The 19,187-nt window shown below is 34.9% G+C and overlaps 2 protein-coding genes and 1 non-coding gene across 7 annotated transcripts in view; 2 read left to right on the top strand and 1 right to left on the bottom strand.

Moving 5' to 3' along the window:
- rundc3b (RUN domain containing 3b) overlaps positions 1–7,816 on the top strand; it is a 28,883-nt gene extending 21,067 nt beyond the window's left edge. For 2 of the 5 annotated variants that reach the window (XM_046833515.1, XM_046833513.1), the window contains exons 9-11: positions 168–317; positions 2,082–2,209; positions 3,186–7,816. In XM_046833515.1, coding sequence (XP_046689471.1) covers positions 168–317; positions 2,082–2,209; positions 3,186–3,331 — 424 coding nt within the window. In that variant the 3' untranslated portion in view covers positions 3,332–7,816. The remainder of the gene's footprint in view (positions 1–167; positions 318–2,081; positions 2,210–3,185) is intronic. The other 3 variants (XM_046833516.1, XM_046833514.1, XM_046833517.1) reach the window with 2 other exon arrangements.
- Positions 7,817–9,074: 1,258 nt separating this feature from the next.
- On the bottom strand, positions 9,075–19,017 carry slc25a40 (solute carrier family 25 member 40). The gene is made up of 11 exons (XM_046833518.1): positions 18,713–19,017; positions 18,454–18,556; positions 16,726–16,785; positions 16,541–16,647; positions 16,379–16,446; positions 16,082–16,206; positions 13,272–13,445; positions 11,790–11,899; positions 11,009–11,090; positions 10,819–10,899; positions 9,075–9,687 (listed from the first exon to the last, which is right to left on the bottom strand). The coding sequence occupies exons 2-11, from the start codon at positions 18,545–18,547 to the stop codon at positions 9,551–9,553; spliced, it is 1,038 nt and encodes a 345-aa protein (XP_046689474.1). The 5' UTR covers positions 18,548–18,556; positions 18,713–19,017; the 3' UTR covers positions 9,075–9,550.
- trnae-cuc lies at positions 12,552–12,623 on the top strand. The gene has a single exon. It is a non-coding gene; the product is annotated as a tRNA-Glu (tRNA).
- Positions 19,018–19,187: the final 170 nt, after the last annotated feature.

Here is a 19,187-nt window from a genome sequence, read left to right as displayed (position 1 = left end):
CTCCTAGTTTTTTAATTATAACCAATTTGTGCTTCAAAGAAAGCAAACACACAGCTAGAGCTCGCTGCAGCGCTGTTATACAGTCACTTTCATTGTATATCAGTTTTAAAGCGTGCAGTTATGACCGAAAACTTTGTCTTGGTGGGTGGGTGTGTTTCAAACATCAGCAGAACCGTATTAAAGAACCATGACCTGCGATCCAGACAGGAGCTCACCTCGCACCTGACCAATCAGTGGCCCTCGCCTGGTGCCATGGACACCAACGCTGTCGCCCTTGACACCTTACTTTACCGGAAGCCCACAGGACGCTGGGAAGAGTATGTATCTGTATACTGGGTTTATTTTAACTAATGAGACTATACATGTATATCGTTTATATTTATTATGATTAATGTAATTCTATGCTGCCACCTATGGTTGATGAAGAACACAACGTACTTGAGTACTAGTAGAGATACATGAGGTAAAATATTACTCCAGTAAAAGTGCTTTCTTTAAACTTTCATTTGAGTAAAAGTACAAAAGTATTTGCTTCTAATGTACTTAATTTCCCCAAGTATTATGATTTATTATGGCTATAATGTTCCTATTATCATTTTTTTTTACTTAATCAGCTCCGTTTATGTGAAAAGACTCTGTTACTCTTAGCACACCAATCTAATAGAATGATATTAATGAGTCAAACATTCAATCAAACACTGATATCTATTAAAATTATCATAAGCCCAAAACCTCTTTTCAACTATTTAAAAAAAAGATATATATATATAGCCATGGGTGTTGTGGCAGGTTGTGTTATGAAAAATGAAACTCGGATTGTGACAATCATATCCATAAACATAGCTGCTATATAACATTTACTATATTTGGCAGCCAGTGGTGGACAGTAATGAAGTAAATGAAATCCATTACTGTACTTAAGATTCTTTTTCACTTATCTGTACTTTACTGAAATATTTCCACTTGGGGACTTCAATACATTTCAAAGTCAAATATATATATATTTAAAAAATTTTTTTTTTTTACTACAAAAGTAACGACTGTGAAATCAGTTTATTTATGAGTGGATAAAAACTTAACTGGTCAAACACACAGCAAGCCACCAATCTAGAGTGCGAGCTCTGTTTTGAATTCCAATTGGTGGCATCTACATAGCATGAACATACAGTTTAACAGTTCAACACCAGTGGCCTTAATTGCAAGATTATTTTTAAATTGTTGAAGGTTTTGGGCTCATGATAATTGTAATAGATACCAATCAGTGTTTGACTCATTAATAGCATTCTATTAATAGATCGGTGTGCTAAGAGTAACATTAGAGCCTTTTCACATTAAGCTAATTAAGCAAAGAGTCTTGTGACATATATGACAAAAGTACATTATAGCCATAATAAATCACATTTGAGGGCAAATGCTTTTGTTCTTTTATTCAAGTGAAAGGCTAAAGCATGCACTTTTACTGGAGTAATATTTTACATAGTATATTTCTACTTTTTCTCAAGTACATAGTTTACTTCATCCATGACTGGTTATAGAGTGATTGGTTACTATAGATTCCTAATGAATATAGATCTTTTAGCAACTGAAACCAAACATTCTGGTACTAAGAACCATGCCAATTAAATCCAGAGTTTCATTATTCTCCCAATGATTTGTGTGTTAGCTGAAGCACTAGATCTGTATTTGTCTAGTTTTTGTTCATTGCACTGCTACCACATGATTAGCTGCTCAGATTATGCTAGTATGAGCATTAGTATTGCCGTTCCTAATAAAGTGGGTGGAAGGTGTCGATTAAACTTCCTTTGTTTGATTTTTATTTGAGAAAGATACATAAGAAAAATGTATTCAAGTAATTAAGGAAAAAGACAAAAAGGGACGAAATTTCACTCCCTAAACCTTAGGCATAGCGGTTTTAATGAAACCGCATGATGAAGTAATTTGTATTGGGCTCTGGGTAAATGTTTTTTTGCTCAGCACAGGAAATAAGAAACAATTGGAATCAGTTGTGATATGTGTATGAGCATTTCCTGCAAACGAAACCAAAGCGTCAATTGTGGAAAAGTGTTCGTTTATGTACATAGGAAGAGCTTTCCAAGTCTGGACCAGCTGTCTGCCGATATGAGTCTGTCTCAGATGTCCCTCGAGCCGGGACACACACATACGCACAGTCTGGATGGCAAGACTGGACTCACCCCCTGGCAAAGAGAAGGTACTGTTTGTGTGTGTGCGTGTGAATCAGGTAGTTTAGCATCAATCTTTACAAAGTCAATCGATGTTAAGGATGTTAGATTATTTGGATCAGACAGGAAAATAAATGCTTCGATTGTTGTGTCTTTGTACTTGTGCTTGTATTATTGTATCAATTAAGAGAAAGGGACACTTTATACCTTCACCTTCATTCCTTTGTCTTTTCAGCCAATTATGTGGCATTAGCCAATCAAATGCATTCAGTCATGAAGATAGAGGTTAGACTTCGTCTTAAATTTACATTAAACATCGAAATAAGGAACATTATTATCTCAGTGGCATGAATATTGGTGCCAGATAGGCTGGTGTGAGTATTTCAGAAACCACTGATCTCTGGGAACAGTTACACAAAAAAAAGTATCATTTTGTATAGAATGGTGCAGGTTGAAAAAAATAATACTTCAGTTCTGTGAACAGAAACACCTTAGGTCAAAAGGCAGTTGGATCGAGCTGACAGGAGAGATGTGTTCAGTCAAAAAATAACTCTTCACATTACTGGTGAGCAGAAAAGTATTTTAAAGGTTAAAGCATAAATGGATGATCTACCACAAACATTGGCTAGAGTGGGATTAGATAGTCGCATGAGTGTACCAATAATAAAGTGGCGAGTGAGTGAGTGTATTAAATATCCTAAAGTATTCACTAATAAACTGCAATACCGTGCATGTATTTTGTATCAGTCTCAACACCTCCACGTCATCATTTTATATTGCTTTCCCTTGTCCCAGTTATCTCTGTCTCGCTGGTGTGTAGACAGTTTTTCTGCATTAAATATCACACTCTTTATTACATTCTTGATCTGAAGAGATCTCATCGCTGTGCTGCTGGCCTTGTTACTTATTACAAATTACAGCCAAAAATAGTATCTGGGTAACCAAATTAATTTGGAGTGAGATGAGTGAGATGTTAATCTGCACGTGAATCTGTGTGTCTTGTAGGTAAAGAGGACACGCCATCTCTCAGAGGACTGTGTGGCTCTCTGACTTCAGTTGCCAGCTATAAATCTCTGGCCAGCCTGAAGTCCAGTGAGTATCTGGCGAGTCCGACTACGGATATGACCAGCCCTGGGCTCACTCCGTCATAAACACCCACAGGCATACACACACACACATGTTGTGTACATACACATGTATTATAGATATTTAATCATAAACTGAAAGCCTAGTATTAAAAATTTTCGTACAGTCTGAGAATCAGACTCTGTATCTGGACCAGATCTGACTGCACTGTGCTAACTCACATGATCCATTTTAAGTCATGAAAAAAACTACCTAAAGGCTAAAGCTCAGTATTAATCCTGTGGCTTTCTTTTTGCAAAGCTGCTTAATTCATATGTCTGATTTTGCTACAGGGGTGAACAAATCTTTACTTCATTTGCTCCTCCATTGGGCAAAAAAGATTTAGTGTGCTACCCAGTAACATGTTTTTTTGCATGAAAGTCTCGCTGCCATGACTAAAAAAAATAAACTAACGTGGCAACTTAGTCAGCTAATCACAGTACTGTAGGTGCATTCATACAACCGTGTTTGCATAACCAAAATCAGATTGTTTGATATTACATGTTGCCTGCTAGGCTTCATATTGGCTTCATTATCGGATTAGCAAAACAATCTACTTGCCCTAACTACAGAATGTGTGCTTAATATCTCTAGCGCTTTTCTATAAGTTGCAGTTTTTTCTTAATGTCTTTTTTCTTTTTGTACATTTAAAGAAAAAATACGATACGATTAATCCATGATAAGTTTTTTTTCTCAAACTCTGTGTAAACACTAAATGGGCTAATTGCAGTTAGGAACTAAACAGTGGGGAATTGAAAAAACGTAACACCACACGTGCCTGTGAAATAAATTTTAACCAGTAATCTGAATTTTCAGATTCTACTTTACTAAATCGTACCTAATGTGCATATCTTTAAAAAAAAGAAATTTATTAAATCCATATTTCGTATTGGCACGTATGTGAACATGGACTAAGAAAAGAGAATGAGTGTGTACATGGGATGATTTCACAATCAGACAGTTCAAAGTGAGACTATTGCACAATGTCATGAAACACATCACAAAATGAAAACATGTCCATCAAATAACTTCAAATATACATACAGATATCCCGTGCACATAACCTCGTCCCAGAAGCTCGTCCTAGTGATTTGTTCACTCCTGTTTAATATCTATTTCCTGCTATAAGCTGCATCTGTGTTTAATATCGTTGGTTGAAGCTCAGGACCAATTTTTTTCTTTTTTTTATCCACAAAGCTGTTTTTTTTCTCATTAGTTCTGATAGCTGAACTAGTCATGTTTATTTAACATGTTTGCCTGAATTCCTCCTGTCTTTGTGTATGACAGAAATCCCCTTGTTGCCTCAATTTGTGCCCTGAAAGTCAGACGAAAGTGCTTAGCTCTTCATGAGTTGATTGCAAAAAAAAAAAAAAAGCAGTCTAATTGTGCTTGTTTGCCTTATAAACAGACAGTGAATGATGAACACTAGGGACATGTTTGACAAGAAAGGATGCAGATTAAAGGGACAAAACAGACATGGGTGAAAATGAGTGAAATATAGTATCACACTGTTTCAAATAATTGTTAGCATCTTTCTTTGAATCAATCGATTTTGGAAGTCCACAAATCGCTTCTTATTCTGATATTTTTGTCTTGTAAATTGATAAGATGACGAAGTATTTGGAAAAAATCCACTCAATATCTTTTCAGGGTACAAGCTGAAATCAGGAATGTTTTCAAAGTCATATGTCAGTATTTCTCAGAGCTTTTCTTAGCTTTTTTTAAAGCTTTGCTTAGCCATTTTGGAATTCCCGCATTTCAGATTGTAGCTTCAAAGGTCATGTTTAGCAAAAAAAAAAAAAAGGAAAAAAGGAAAAAAAAAAACATTCACAGTGCTCAATTCGCAATATTTACATTCAAGCCACTTGCCAAACTTACCTCTTTGTATTGTCTAATAATGTATTCTTTAATTTAGAAAAGATATAGCATGGATAAGGACATCAGATGTAATCCAAAGCTTCTGTTTTTCTCTTCATCAGTTCCTATATGGACTGTAAATTTTTGTTTGTTCCCTCTTTGTGGAAATACATTTGTTTGGTGTTTTTTTTGTATTTTATTTATTGATTTATTTATTTGAAGGTTAGCCTTCATGTACAGCATTATTCACAATGTTTCTGTTGCTGTGGAAAGTAGGAGTGAATTTCAGCTTAATGTGAGGGTATTTGGGGTACCAAAACTTATTTGCACACAAGTCTAGTTCTGAATTTGTATGTATTGATGTACATTCACAATTTGGTGGGTTAAAAAAGAAAGAAAATATTGTACTGTACATGATCTTCCTGTGAATATTTGCCTGCGAGACATTTTAAAGGTATCAAAGTGCTTTAATCAGTAGACACTGAGGCTAATATTGTACAGGAAAGCATTTTAAATTGTGACACTTTTGCTCTGATAAACATGGTTATTGCCTGGTACTGATTGCTCGATCTTTTTTAAACACATCCACTAGTATTAACTGATTTTTGGACATGAGCATTACATTCGTTATTCATTTAGTACCTGCTATTATCCAACATGACACTAGCCAAAGTCATATCTAAGCAGTTATGGGTTTTGGATCTCTGTCATTTGTGGGGTCCAAGATCACAACCTTTTTACAATTATCAGTGAAACGCTAACATGCAAAGTGTGGCACTATGAGGCTGAAATCTTAAATTTACTGTCTTTGGGGGAATAAAATTTCTGCTCATTACTCACATAAGGATATTTAGGGACATAGGTTACTAGCCACTGGTAGTTAGCTGATTTACTTGATCTAACAAGCTAACTTAGAGAATATGAAGGACTAAGGAAAAGAACATATGAGGGACTAGATAAAACTAGATTAAAGAGAATGTGAAGGAATAGCTAAAAGAGACTGTGAATGAATAGCAGAAAAATCATTTAAGGGACTAGCTAGAGGGACAGGCTAAAAGAGAAAGTAAATGTGAAGCACTAGCTTAGTGAGAAAGTGAAAGAATAGCTTAAAGAGAATGTGAAGGTTCTGCAGTGTGAAGGACTTGCTAGAAGAGAAAGTGAGGGGCTAGCTTAAAGTGAAAGTGAGGGGCTAGCTTAAAGTGAAAGTGAGGGACTAGCTTAAAGAGAAAGTGAGGGACTAGCTTAAAGAGAAAGTGAGGGACTAGCTTAAAGCAAAAGTGAGGGACTAGCCTAAAGAGAAAGTGAGGGGCTAGCTTAAAGCAAAAGTGAGGGACTAGCTTAAAGAGAAAGTGAGGGACTAGCTAAAAGAGAAAGTAAGTGGACAGGCTGAAAGAATGTGAGGGATTGACAATGTGAGGGACTTTTTAAAAGAGAAAGTGAAGGACTTGCTTGAAGTGAAGGTAAGGAATTTGTTAAAAGAGAAAGTAAGGGACAGACTAAAAGAGAAAGTGAGAGGACCGACTAAAAGTGAATATGAAGGACTAGCCAAAAGTGAATGTGAGGGATTAGCAATGTGAAGGACTTTCTAAAAGAGATCATGAGAAACTTGCATAAAGAGAATACAAAGGATTAGCTAAATGAGAATATGAGCGACTAGCTAAAATATAATGACAAATCTCACGCCTGGTTGCTTTTGGTGTGGTTTTATTAGCATATTTGGATTCGTTGTGTATTCCAGTTAGTTGATTCTTTTGTCCCCTTGTAACTTGTTCTATGCTAACCAGCTTGTTTGAAACAGAGTTCATTATATGAAAAGAAAGTTCTGTCCTATCTGTCCAAATAACTTTTGTCACACAATAATCAAGAGCATTGTGGATTACTGGAACACGAATCCCAGCAGGCATAAGATAATTATTATTTATTATTGTTTTTGTTCATTGTACCTATTTATGGGGTGAACAGGAAACTTTTTAAAAATGTTTTCGATTGCTACATAAAAGGAAATGCGACCAAATTCTCATTTATGGGTATCACCCATGCAGAACACTTAAAAATCTAGAACCTTTTTCTGGGTTTTTCCTGTGTTTGATGGGTTTCATTTTTAGCTAGTTATATTTACAAATTTATATTTGTATTTAACTACACAAATAACTTGATAAAGAACACAACACTAATTGCATCCCACTGGCCTTCACTGGACAGATTATAGATCAAGCATGATGATGATGACATATTCTAATTCATAATACAGAAAAAAAGCAAGACTATCAAATATTAAAATCTAAAATGGCAACAAGTTAAATAAATTGTAGATTCAAAAGTACAAGTGGGGTTTATTTTTTATTTTGGTTGCAATTTTATATACTGTGTCTGCTTTAACTTCTCGAGCCACCAAACATAATTAATGGCTGTTAAATGAAGATGGAGTCCAAGACGTAAAAAAAGTTCCTTCATTACAGTTCACCATTATATTTATAAGCTAAACAGGGTCGCAAGCAATGAGACAATATTTTCGCACTTTATTTCTGTACATCCGTTAGCCATGGCATTTTACATAAATGAAAATTGCTTGCAATTGATTGATTGTGCATTTTTTATACTGTACACTTGATTACATTCCAAAATAGAACCAATAAATTTCATTTTTTCCCAAAGCCACTATTGTTGTTTTTGGTTTCTTGGTTGTTGCCAATGTCACAGTGCGATTTGTGTAGCCAATAACGTTTGAATTAAATTTTTACATTGAAACTGTAGCACCTTTGGCATTCTGCGGAAATATTTTTAATGCTGGCAATTTAAATGATAATCAATTAAATAGGAATCTATAAGAATACAAATACGTTACCTTTTGATAGCATTAGTAACATTGCTGTGATAATATTGCAATAATATAGTAAAACCTACAGTATTATTCCTGATACTGTAAAATCCCATATGGCTATATTCATGTTAATCATTGATTTTGAACTTTGATTTAAAAAAATAATTTTTATAAAACAAGGTAATGGAGAGATAAAACTAGGTATCAAAGCATACTATTTTAATAATACAATACTTTTAACCTGATATTCCAAATGTTCCTCATCGAGGTTGCAATGGTTTTAATAGTTGTAACAGAGATTGTGTTGGTTCAAATGGAAACCACTAGTCTTGGTGGGCCTCTATAATATTTTGTTGCATTTTATTAGTGGCATTCTATATCTAAGGGAAACCATTAGGGACCAAGAGACCCCCTTTGGCAACTTGTAAAGCACATGTTGGTGTCAAGTGGATACGAGTAAGGAACATTAGCATATCTTTGGTATGATTGTTCAATGGTTTCATTGATTGATCATTTAATGATGTACACAAACACACTACCTGATGGAACATACTTAGCATTAATAGTTTATGCCTGATGATATCTGTAGTGAAAACTATTAAAATCTTTGTAATAGTATGTATTTTTTTCCCCCAGCAGGGTCATTCAGGACTGTGTGCCTGCAAAAATGTCTAAATAGGTATATCATAGTATAACAGGATATTGATGGTCAACTGCCAAAAAATGGCCCCTAAACAAAAAAGAATGTACATTTGAGCTTTCCTCATCATAAACAATTATAATGGTAAAATATTAACATTTAATGAATTTATACAAGTCATATTTTAATAGTAGACTAAAGTTGGAAATTAAAGTGTTTCTATACACTTTACATTGTATTACATTCTTTAGAACTGATTTTTATGACAGGTTTGATAGACTTGGTATTGTTTGGTCTGGTTATGTTTTGGTACATTAAGCCACATAATGCCCCTCCAAAACCCGAAATATATTACATTCTAAGCTAAACCGCAAATATCAAACCCGAATCTATAAGTAAATGGAACATTATTGATATAAAAAACAAAAAGGATTGAGACGGGTCAATCTAATATCGTTCACAACATTGAATTCTTTAATCAATTAAACTAAACGCACTTAAACATGAAACGAAACCCACCTTCAGACCTACAAGCGATAAAAAACATGATCTTCGCAAGAAGAATTCTATAAAAGCATAAGAGGAATTGGCAATACAGCTAATACAACAAACCTGGACATAAAATAACTAACCTTTAAATACAGCAAGTTTTTATTCACAGTGTATTTTCCTATTGCTGTGGAATTCACACACACACCATGCAGGTTAATCTGAGTGGTACATGAGGATATGTGGGGTGTCAAAATCTCTTTAGACGGAATTTACTGGCAAAAGGCCATTGTTTAGCTTATTCTTGATTCATCATTAAAAAAAAAAAAAAAAAAAAAAAAAAGGACTTTTAAAAAAAGAGTATTTGTACATTGATTTTAGATAGCTAAAGCAAATGTGTGTTTTTAAGTTACTGAAAGTGTGTGACAGATGGAGTGATTAAGTTTTGGTGGTGTGCAGTGTAAGAACTTGTCTGTTCTCTTGGTTCTGTTTGCGGAAGAAGGCCTTGCCAAACTCATAAGTGCTTATCATTATAGCACAGGCTGGAGCCACTTTTATCAGCCGGGGCATGAAACCTGGGAGAGAGAGAGAGAGAGAGAGAGAGAGAGAGAGAGAGAGAGAAAGAGAAACAGAAACAGAAGGAGAAAAATTTAAATATGAAGCTGAATAAAAGATGTACAGCACGAACCCTGATATGGTTTTCCACTATATTAGCAACTCTGAAGATAACCTTCCCTGTATTTTCAAATAGGATCACATTTAATGACAATGATGACTTTGAATTACATTAAAAACACTGAAACGTGAAAATAATCATTGTTTTATTTATGTCCTCAGACAAGTTTTTTGAGAAACCCCATTTGAAAAAATTAGCTCAGCTTTGGAGTGCTTGTTTGTGTTTACATGACCCATCTGTCAGCCATTTTATACTCCACAACTCTCCTCCCCTGTCAGAGTTTGTTTAAGAATGAAATTAATGGGCTAAAATCGTGTTCAGGAGAAAAATACTTTCTAAAAAGACAGCATTTCCATGATAAATTCATTTGTCCTGATCAATTTAACTGAAAGCAGAATTAGAAAGGTTGCTCCTCGATAACTATGTACATGAAATCTGAATAAAAAGATTTTTAATTGTTTCAATGGCCTGCTTCACCTAATTAATCAAGGTGACATGTTATGTTTTACACGTTTGTTATACATTATTAAGGGAACCAGGTTAGTAAAGTCAAACAATCACTTTCATAAATTGGTACAGGCAAAATGTCTCCGCTTGTTAAGCTTGTTTTTGAATGTTAGCAAGAAAGAGCTATTGAAGGCACTCTTGAATATGATCATGAAGTCTGTGAAATTATAATTGGTAGATCAGTGTGTGTGTTATTACTTGTCTTTCAGGCAGTTGAATGGTCAGATGATACTGAGAGTCTTGTCATCTTATTATCATGTTAATGCTAGCTCTAATTTAACCACTATAGGGTCAGGGGGGAGCTTTATGTGCATAAGTGCGAACGGTGGTGGGGTTGGGTGAAAGAGTAAAAAATTTTTAAAGTCCACTTATATAACCATTAAAGATCTAACAAATATGATAAGAAATATATTCTTACAAATATAAACCAATTTTGCTTAATGATCAGCCTCGAATAATTCTAAAATGAAAGTCCATAAAAATATAAACTATCTTTCCTGTGATTTTGTATAGTAACTCTTACCTGCGAAGAGTCCTTTGATGCCACTCTCTGCCACGATCCTTTTCATCACCATATAGGTTGAGGACGAGGCTTGAGGCGACACTGCATAAGCAAACGCACACGTTATTCATTTGAATAGAGCGCTCAACCAATAAACAGCTTTTGTGCAACCATTTCCTGTTAACAGGCAGTTAGTTGATCAATAGCTTACATTTTCTAGCTTGCAGTTCACCCAGTTCCACCTGCCTTCTGGTCTTCACCACGTCAAACGGCAGTGTTACAATTGATGCAATCTGACGAGAAAGAGGAACAACAACAATGAATAAATAAGACAGTCAACAAAGGACAAGTTTAGACAAACAAAATGATTTTGTGGCAGGGCTATTAAGTTTTTTGTTTTTTTTGATGGTCACTGAGCAGAGATCCAAGAAAAACAAGCCATCTTTGTGCTACTCTCTAGTCTCGCCCTTCAATTAATCATTCAATAAATAAATAAAAAATTATTTGGTCTGTATGTTTAAACCAAACATGCTGACTGGAGTAAAACCTGATCTGGGCACCCAGATGATCCTTTCCATATCAAGGTTTGACATTCTGAGTTGCTTTTCTGCTCACCACATGTTGTTATTTGAATTAAAGTGACCTTCCTATCAGCTTAATTCAGTCCAGCCATTTTTTTTTCCCCAAAAATAAAGCACTTCCACCCACTGGATATATAAGTGTAAGTGAATTGTTATGCATTTGGAAAGAGTTCCAAATGATCAGCACTTTCATAAATACTCAAGCTACCAGCCCACCATTTCCCCCATCTTGTTATTGACTTGAACTGAAGCCCTTGAGATGAATATGCATATTTTTTTATGAATCGTGCTACTGCCAAATGATTGGCAGAAACCAGATCCAAATTCAAATACAATCAATTGTAGATCTATACATTTTTATTTGTGGTATATATTAAGGTACTTATTGTATAGTATACAGCGCAGACTCACAGAGCCAGACACTGCTCCTGAGATGAAAGCGATGCTGAAGGTCGGCTCATTCGTCTTGTTGTAGTGACACAGGAAGGTTTTACCTTTCTCATAGTTGTACCAGTACATGGCTGAAAGGAGAGTAGGCACATGGTGCCAGATTAGCATGCTACAGCATAATAGGGAAAATTGGGGAGTATAATGAAAACAAATAGCCTCGAAACACTACTTTAAATTTTAGACAGCAATGATAAATCAAAACACTGCTAGAACAGCGATTATGCTGAATTTGGAGTGCAGTAGGAATTAAGGTAAATTTTTTATGAATATGTTTAAACCTAAAACCACCAGTTTGAAGATTTCTGCTTTTGTTTTTTATATTTATTTGTTTTTAATAGCAGCATCTTATTGAGCATCACATCGCAAGGAATAGGGTTGCAAAGGAGTGGAAAATTTCCAGTAAATTTCTGGAAACTTTCCATGGGAACTAGGGAAACTGGTCTGGGGAATGTACAGGAATTGATTAGACATTAGGGAAATCAAAACTACAGTATACAAACATTTTGTTTGGTTATAAGCTGACAGGCATGCAAAATAACAGTTTTTGAAAAGTGACAAAATTGTTACCGGAAGTCTAATTCTGTTGCACAAGAGCTTACACAAGTATGTTTTAAACATAAATGTATGTAAAAATTTATGTAAATACTCACCAATATTGCAGTTTTTTGACATTATTTTATGTGCAGAATTCAAGAAATTATCAGTGTTATGTATCAGTGTTATTCCCTGGTGGTCTAGTGGTTAGGATTCGGCGCTCTCACCGCCGCGGCCCGGGTTCGATTCCCGGTCAGGGAACGTGCTTTTTAGAAATTTCCCCACTGTGGGACGAATAAAGGTTTATCTTATCTTATCTTATCTTATGTAATGGAGGAATTCACAGTGCATGTTGGGGGTGTGACCTCGAAAACAAGAACTAATAATAATAATAATAAGTGTGCTGTGTGCATGTGATTGATGAATGTGCAGCGTAGACATTTAACAATTTAAACAATACACCTAACAATCCATTTTTAAAGATATGAAAGATATGAAGAGGTGAAATGAATGTTTTACAAAAGATTTCGCAGATGTATATATATTACACACACATTATTATTTTTTAAATAAAATAAATAAATAAAATTTTCCAGTACAAAAGTAACTGACTGCCACGTTACAGGTTTTTATAAGGAAACAATCAAGCAGGTTCAGCGAACATACAAGCAAGTCTATGACGCCATTTGGTGACTTCTAACGACATTCTAAACATGCCTTATCTACTTTTCCTTGAAAAGAACACTACATGCGTGAGTAAGACCCTGGCTGTGAAATGCTCTAGTCCTTGAGCTCATGTTTGCTCTAAATAATATACAGCTTCTGGGTGGCTCAATTATTTTGAAGGCATCTGGGCATAAATCTGTTATGTCTCTCTTTCTCTCATTTGTTACTTTTTATTTGTTTTACCTGAAAATGGTACATCCCTGAGCAGCGTGGGCCCGAGACCCCTCCAGAGAGTGTGCCATCCCTCGATGTGTATGGCTGAGCGGATCACGGCACTCAGCTCTCTGTACGACTGCCTCTCTGACTGCAGCTTAGTGCGGATCAGTTCTAACGGACTGATCAGAGTAGCCGAGCCCACTGCAACACACACACACACACACACACACACACACACACACACACACACACACACACACACACACACACATGACTCAAGGGTTAAATTCAGACAGCTTAAATCCAAGGGCTTCCAAGCAAAATATTCTGCAGTTTAAAACCAGGAAAATAACCAAAAATTTAAATGTAGCTTGTATTTGACCAATTTAAAAAGCAAAACAGAATTTCTTGAGAGCTGAGCAAGATATCGAAATACTATTCAAATCGCAATAAATGATTACGTGATGCACTTTGCAGAATATTCTTAATACCGAAAAGTTAATACAATTAAAATAGTACCCAACAGATGCTATCGATGTGACAGTTAGTGTTAATAACTTAATTTTTCCCTGTGCAGACATTAAAGGCAAGTATCGTCAAACTCGGTGTAGAGTTGTCTGAATTATATAATGGGAATGTTTTCAAGTATTGCAGCATGATACTTGTGAATGCACAAAAAATACAAATATCATGCAAAGATACTTGCCCTTAATTTGCTCTTTTCATCTATCCCATCTATACAACTGAGCAGCTATGGGGTTAAGGGTCTTGCTCAGGGGCCCAGCAGTGGCAGCTTGGCATGGCTGTGTGTGACTCACGGCCTTTGGATCCGAGTCCGATGTTATAGTCCATCGCCTTAACCACTAAGGCTGTTTACCACTGTTTTGACTTTGCCCCAATTGTAAATAGTCACCTTCAGAGTAACATCCATTTAAAGAGAGAGAAAAGCGAAAGAGGTCAAATTGATGCTTTAAAATGTGTTCGGAAATCTTTAGGAATTCATCCCTTGTTACTTGCAACCCAGACTCTCAAGAATCAAAATCGTATTTCAAAGAAAACAACATACATTATATTTATTTTTTTTAAAAACACCATTTTTTCATTCATGATTTTACTTCGAGGTTCAATGTCTCAGTATTGGGAAATCCAAAGACATTAGAGCAAAGGCTGAATTTGATGCCCAAGAATGTATCAAAATCTGTACAATTTCGGTTGTGGTGAGTTTTGAATCGACGAGTAAGCGATCCACAAGCTTGCTGAAGTATTAGAAAGACAGTTTGGAGCTATGGAAGATTCGATTGAGCAGGTGACAAGGTAAAAGTGCTGCTGCATTACCCTCAATAGGAGATGAATTCGCACTAGTTTCACCATCAGCAGAGAGCCAAACTGAATTGTGGGTAAATCAAGGCAACCGAATCCAGGTCAATTTAGAATTTTATTTTAAATTCAATCTTGAATGCCATTGAAGGTCGTGTACTTCTAAGATCTGAAAGTCAATCAGGGTGGATTTTTCCTTCAAAGGGGGTTCTGTCAGATTCTTTTGTTTTACCGCATGCTAATAAGAACAGAATCATTTCGACTTTCTTATCAAGGATGGACAAATCTCATCATTAGAACAAACATCTCAAAGGGGTTACATCATGCTAACAGTCTGGCAGTAGCCATAAAGATTTTGAGTACACAAAACAGATTCTGTGTTTACCTATTCTATTAACATGCTGTATGTCAGGCAGCCGAGTCTGAAAATCTGTACCTCTTTTGCACCTATTTTTACAGTTCATATATTAAACAGAATTTCATGTACATGTACTAGGTACAGGAACACTGTTTCGCTACTTTAGAGTGGAAGTAATATTTTGGCTTTTGGTTTGGTTGAAAGCAAATCCCAAAGAAAACCAAATGACAAAAAATGTAATAAATAAATAACCAGGAGATCTGACAGGTGTGATAAAGTCCATAATTATATAGAAACTGTTGTAATATGACTTTGACAGTCTCTTTGAATGTTATGTTGGTGTCAGGATTTTGGCATCATGGTGTACAAACTTTTGTTCAAAACATTTTACAGGAAATAATCATTAATCGCTTTCCTTCATTAATATTGGTACATTTGTAACATTAAATAAATAAATACATACAAATTCAAAAACAACATAAGATCTGTTGGTGTCATCTTTTTCAAATGATGGTGCACAAACTTTTGTTATCACCTGTAGATTACTACATATTATGCTCAATTCTTAATAAAATAATAATTCATACTTATTTTCTTTAATAAACAATACTTTATCCAACTACGTGGAACAGTTCTGAAACATTAATTTATTTAATATGCTTTCATTATGTTGGAGGGTATGGGGGCACAAACTTTTGCACTTAACTGTAGGTTCTGATCATCTTATCATCTTGCTTCACCTCATAAAATCAATTTAATTGGATCATTTTATTTATGAAAAAGGAAAATCCTTAAGTTATTGGCATTCTTTTGAAGTGAGGGTGCACAAACTTTTGCAAAAATCAATGAAAGCTTTTTCAGTTGGATCCTGAAAAATATAGGAAAGTCACAGATGCTCCTTTATCCGAAAAAAAAAAAAGAAAGTATAAATCATTAGGTGATGCAAGATGATAAAACTATAGGAACCTACTGTTAAGTGCAAAAGTTTGCGCACCCTTCACAAAATGATGCCAATGATGATGTTTCATTGTTTGATTAAATATTTCTAATTAAAAATTTGAGTGTGACATTCATTCAAATATTACAGTCAAGTGCAAAAGCATATTGTTATTAAGTGAAAATATCATATAAGACTTAACTTAAAAATGGGATCAAAAGTTACCTCTAGCTGTTGCTCCGGCTAATAGTGGTGCCAGTTCTGCCTTTTCCCCCATCCGGAGCTTGAGAGCAGCACAGAGCTGGTCATAAGAGGTGAAGTAAATCACTGTAGCTGGAATTGCCATAACTCTGTGGAGAGAAGACATGTGTAAAAAAACATGCTCTTCCAAGAACATGACTTCTGTTAATGACACGGATTGTCTCTGTATATACAACATTGTTAGCACTGAATAGAATGAACCATGTCTATAATGTGAATTTAGGAATATTGTGGCGAAAAAAAAAAGAAAAAAAGACGAACAGTGTAGGAGGAAGGCCACTCCACAGCGACTTGATCCCTTCCTGGCGTACAATCTTGATGAAGGCATCCTGTAACACAAAATATCAATCACATGACCAACATTTTTACACGACCAACGATTTCAATGAACGTATAACATGCGAATTTGCCTCAGAGTCTCACCAGTGTGCCGCTGAAATGACCCTGAGGTTTATACCAGGCCTTCCCGTTCCCGTTTTCACACACGCAGATATGATCCATCAAACCATTGCAATACACAAAACATTTTCCTGTGGAACAGAAGGAAAAGTTGAGATTTGTGAGAGGGAAAATTTATATTGTAAATTTCTATATTTAAAAAAAAGTACCTTTGAATAAAGGGGTGCTCTGTGCTTGGAGTCTGATCTTTATAACATCCAAAGGAGTTACTGTATAGAAGAAGAAAAAGAGTTGTCATTGTTTCTGTCGTTCATCGAACTGTGAGAATAACGACTTAAAGAAGAAAAAAAAAAACTCGTTTCTGGTGATTTTTGACAAATAAAATACACTTTTATAATTAGCTACACAAAGATTCAGTATGTATAACAATCAGACAAACAAAATCAATTCTACTTCTCATTCACTCCCATTAAAAACATTTTTAAAACATTTTTTATTAAATGCCTGCTTGGCTAAATAATATATCGAATAATATTTAATACAAAAAACAAAAAATTCTATAAAATATCAAAATAATTCCTTGGTAGGACAATTTGTCTGAAAAGCAATAAGTACCCATTTAACATTTTACATTTTCTCAATAAAATAATTTGATTGATTGATTATTGTGTGTTTAAAACATGAAGTACAACTAACTTTATTAAACACATTGCCTATGAAGCAGTCTGAACAATTGAACTTTATTTAAATATTTTTAATACAAAATCTCTTAAATGTAAAAAAGTCGTTTCATTTATTTAAATTAATTATTTAATAAAAAATTTAAAAACAGGAGATCTGACAAGTGTGATAAAGTTTATAATTATATAGAAAACGTTGTTAGCGTCAGAATTTCGATATCTTGGTGTTTAAAAATATTTTGTAAAACATTTTACAGGTAATAATCACTAATTATTTCCTCCATCAAAATGTGTGCATTTGTAAAAAATAAAAATAAAAAATTGCTACAACCAACAAAAGATCTGTTGGTCATCTTTTTCAGATGAAGGTGCACAAACTTTTGCACTCACTGATTACTAAATATGACACCCAATTCTTAAGTGAGTAATCATTCCTAATTATTTTTTAATAAACAATACTTAAACCAAACATTTGGAACAATTGTGAAACATTTCATTTAACATTTCTTCATTTTGTGGGTGGGTATGGGGGCACAAACATTTGCACTTAACACAAGGTTCTGATGATCTTATCATCTTGCTTCACCTTGTAATATCAATTTATATGTTCTTATTTATGAGAGAAAAATTGGTGCGACATCACTTTTAAGGTTTTGTTTTTTCTGAGTTTGCGTACTGTGAAGAAAGTGTGCACAAACTTTGCACTAAACAAACGCGTTTATTCAAAAAGCGTTTTTTGAATTTGGTTTCACCCTTTCTTATCTCTCTGGGCTTATGCAGTCCTACACCCATGCTCATACTCCCAGGTCCACCAGTTCTGGGCTACTGGTAGTGCAGATCTTTTCATGCTATAGTTCCCAAACTTTTATACCACCCAGGACATCAATTATCGCACTGTATTTACAAACAATTACTGATTATTTTGTCCTACAGACAGATAGGCAGGTTTTAAATTTGAATCTCTACTACCAGGATCAACAGTTGCCTGTAAATTGTCGATAAAATAAATGACAGGAGGCCCAGTCAGATCCGAACAAAGCATCCTGGACCTTTCTTAAAGGCTTTCAGCTTATTTGTACAATAAAAATAAAAGAATATTGCACCTTTAAACCTAGTCCTTTTCTCTACTTGTATGTGGGTGTAAAGTGGCCTTGCATGTTAGGAAGACACTATAGAAATCAGACATAGAATCATTATAGTAATAATAATAATAATAATAATAATAAAGTAAGGAGTCACTTTGATTTCTGAACTTACCAAACAACGATGTGAGCAGAGCCCCAGAACAAGAAGATACCATCTGTTGAAGTGGTGTTATATTATTAATGTTCTGAAAACTCTGAGAAGTCATCTTTTCAGCCTGGATTGTAAGAAAAGACACGAGGAGTGATGTAATTATTGCACAGTGACGTCACTAAACCCCATCAAGACAAGCAGCAGAAAGTCAGTGGCAAAAAATAAATAAACAAAAACGTATTGTAAACTAACTAGGGTTCGTTCAGTTCATGTCTCTTACCTTGGTTTAGTTTTCCCCGAGTCTTTCCTCTCCTGAATCCAATCCAACAATCTTCAACAACACTCTCATGTCATTTATAAACCCTAGAGCTGTTTTACCTACTAGAACGATCCTCTTACACCAAAACATACAATTCCTATAAGATTCGCTCAATGACACAACAGTACTTCTTAATCAGGCACAAAGACAAAATCCCCCTCCTGCAACAAGCCTGTAGCCCCTCTTCCTGTGCTACATAACTGCCTGCCTGAAAGTTCACGTTTTTCCCTAACCTGCACATGACATGTGTGTATGCTGTTTTTGTCTTCAATTTCACACCCGCACATTCGTCCTAGATGGCATTTAAACGACCGAATGTTCACGTAAAATTAGTATTAATACTATCAATAGGAATTAGCAATTTGAAATTACACTAAAAATATATATTATGTCCTGCATCTTATTAAATATAATTTATGCAATTTATATACAAATG

Source organism: Silurus meridionalis, chromosome 21 (assembly GCF_014805685.1).
Source record: "Silurus meridionalis isolate SWU-2019-XX chromosome 21, ASM1480568v1, whole genome shotgun sequence".
NCBI lineage: Eukaryota > Metazoa > Chordata > Actinopteri > Siluriformes > Siluridae > Silurus > Silurus meridionalis.
This window is presented reverse-complemented; position numbering and strand designations above follow the sequence as displayed.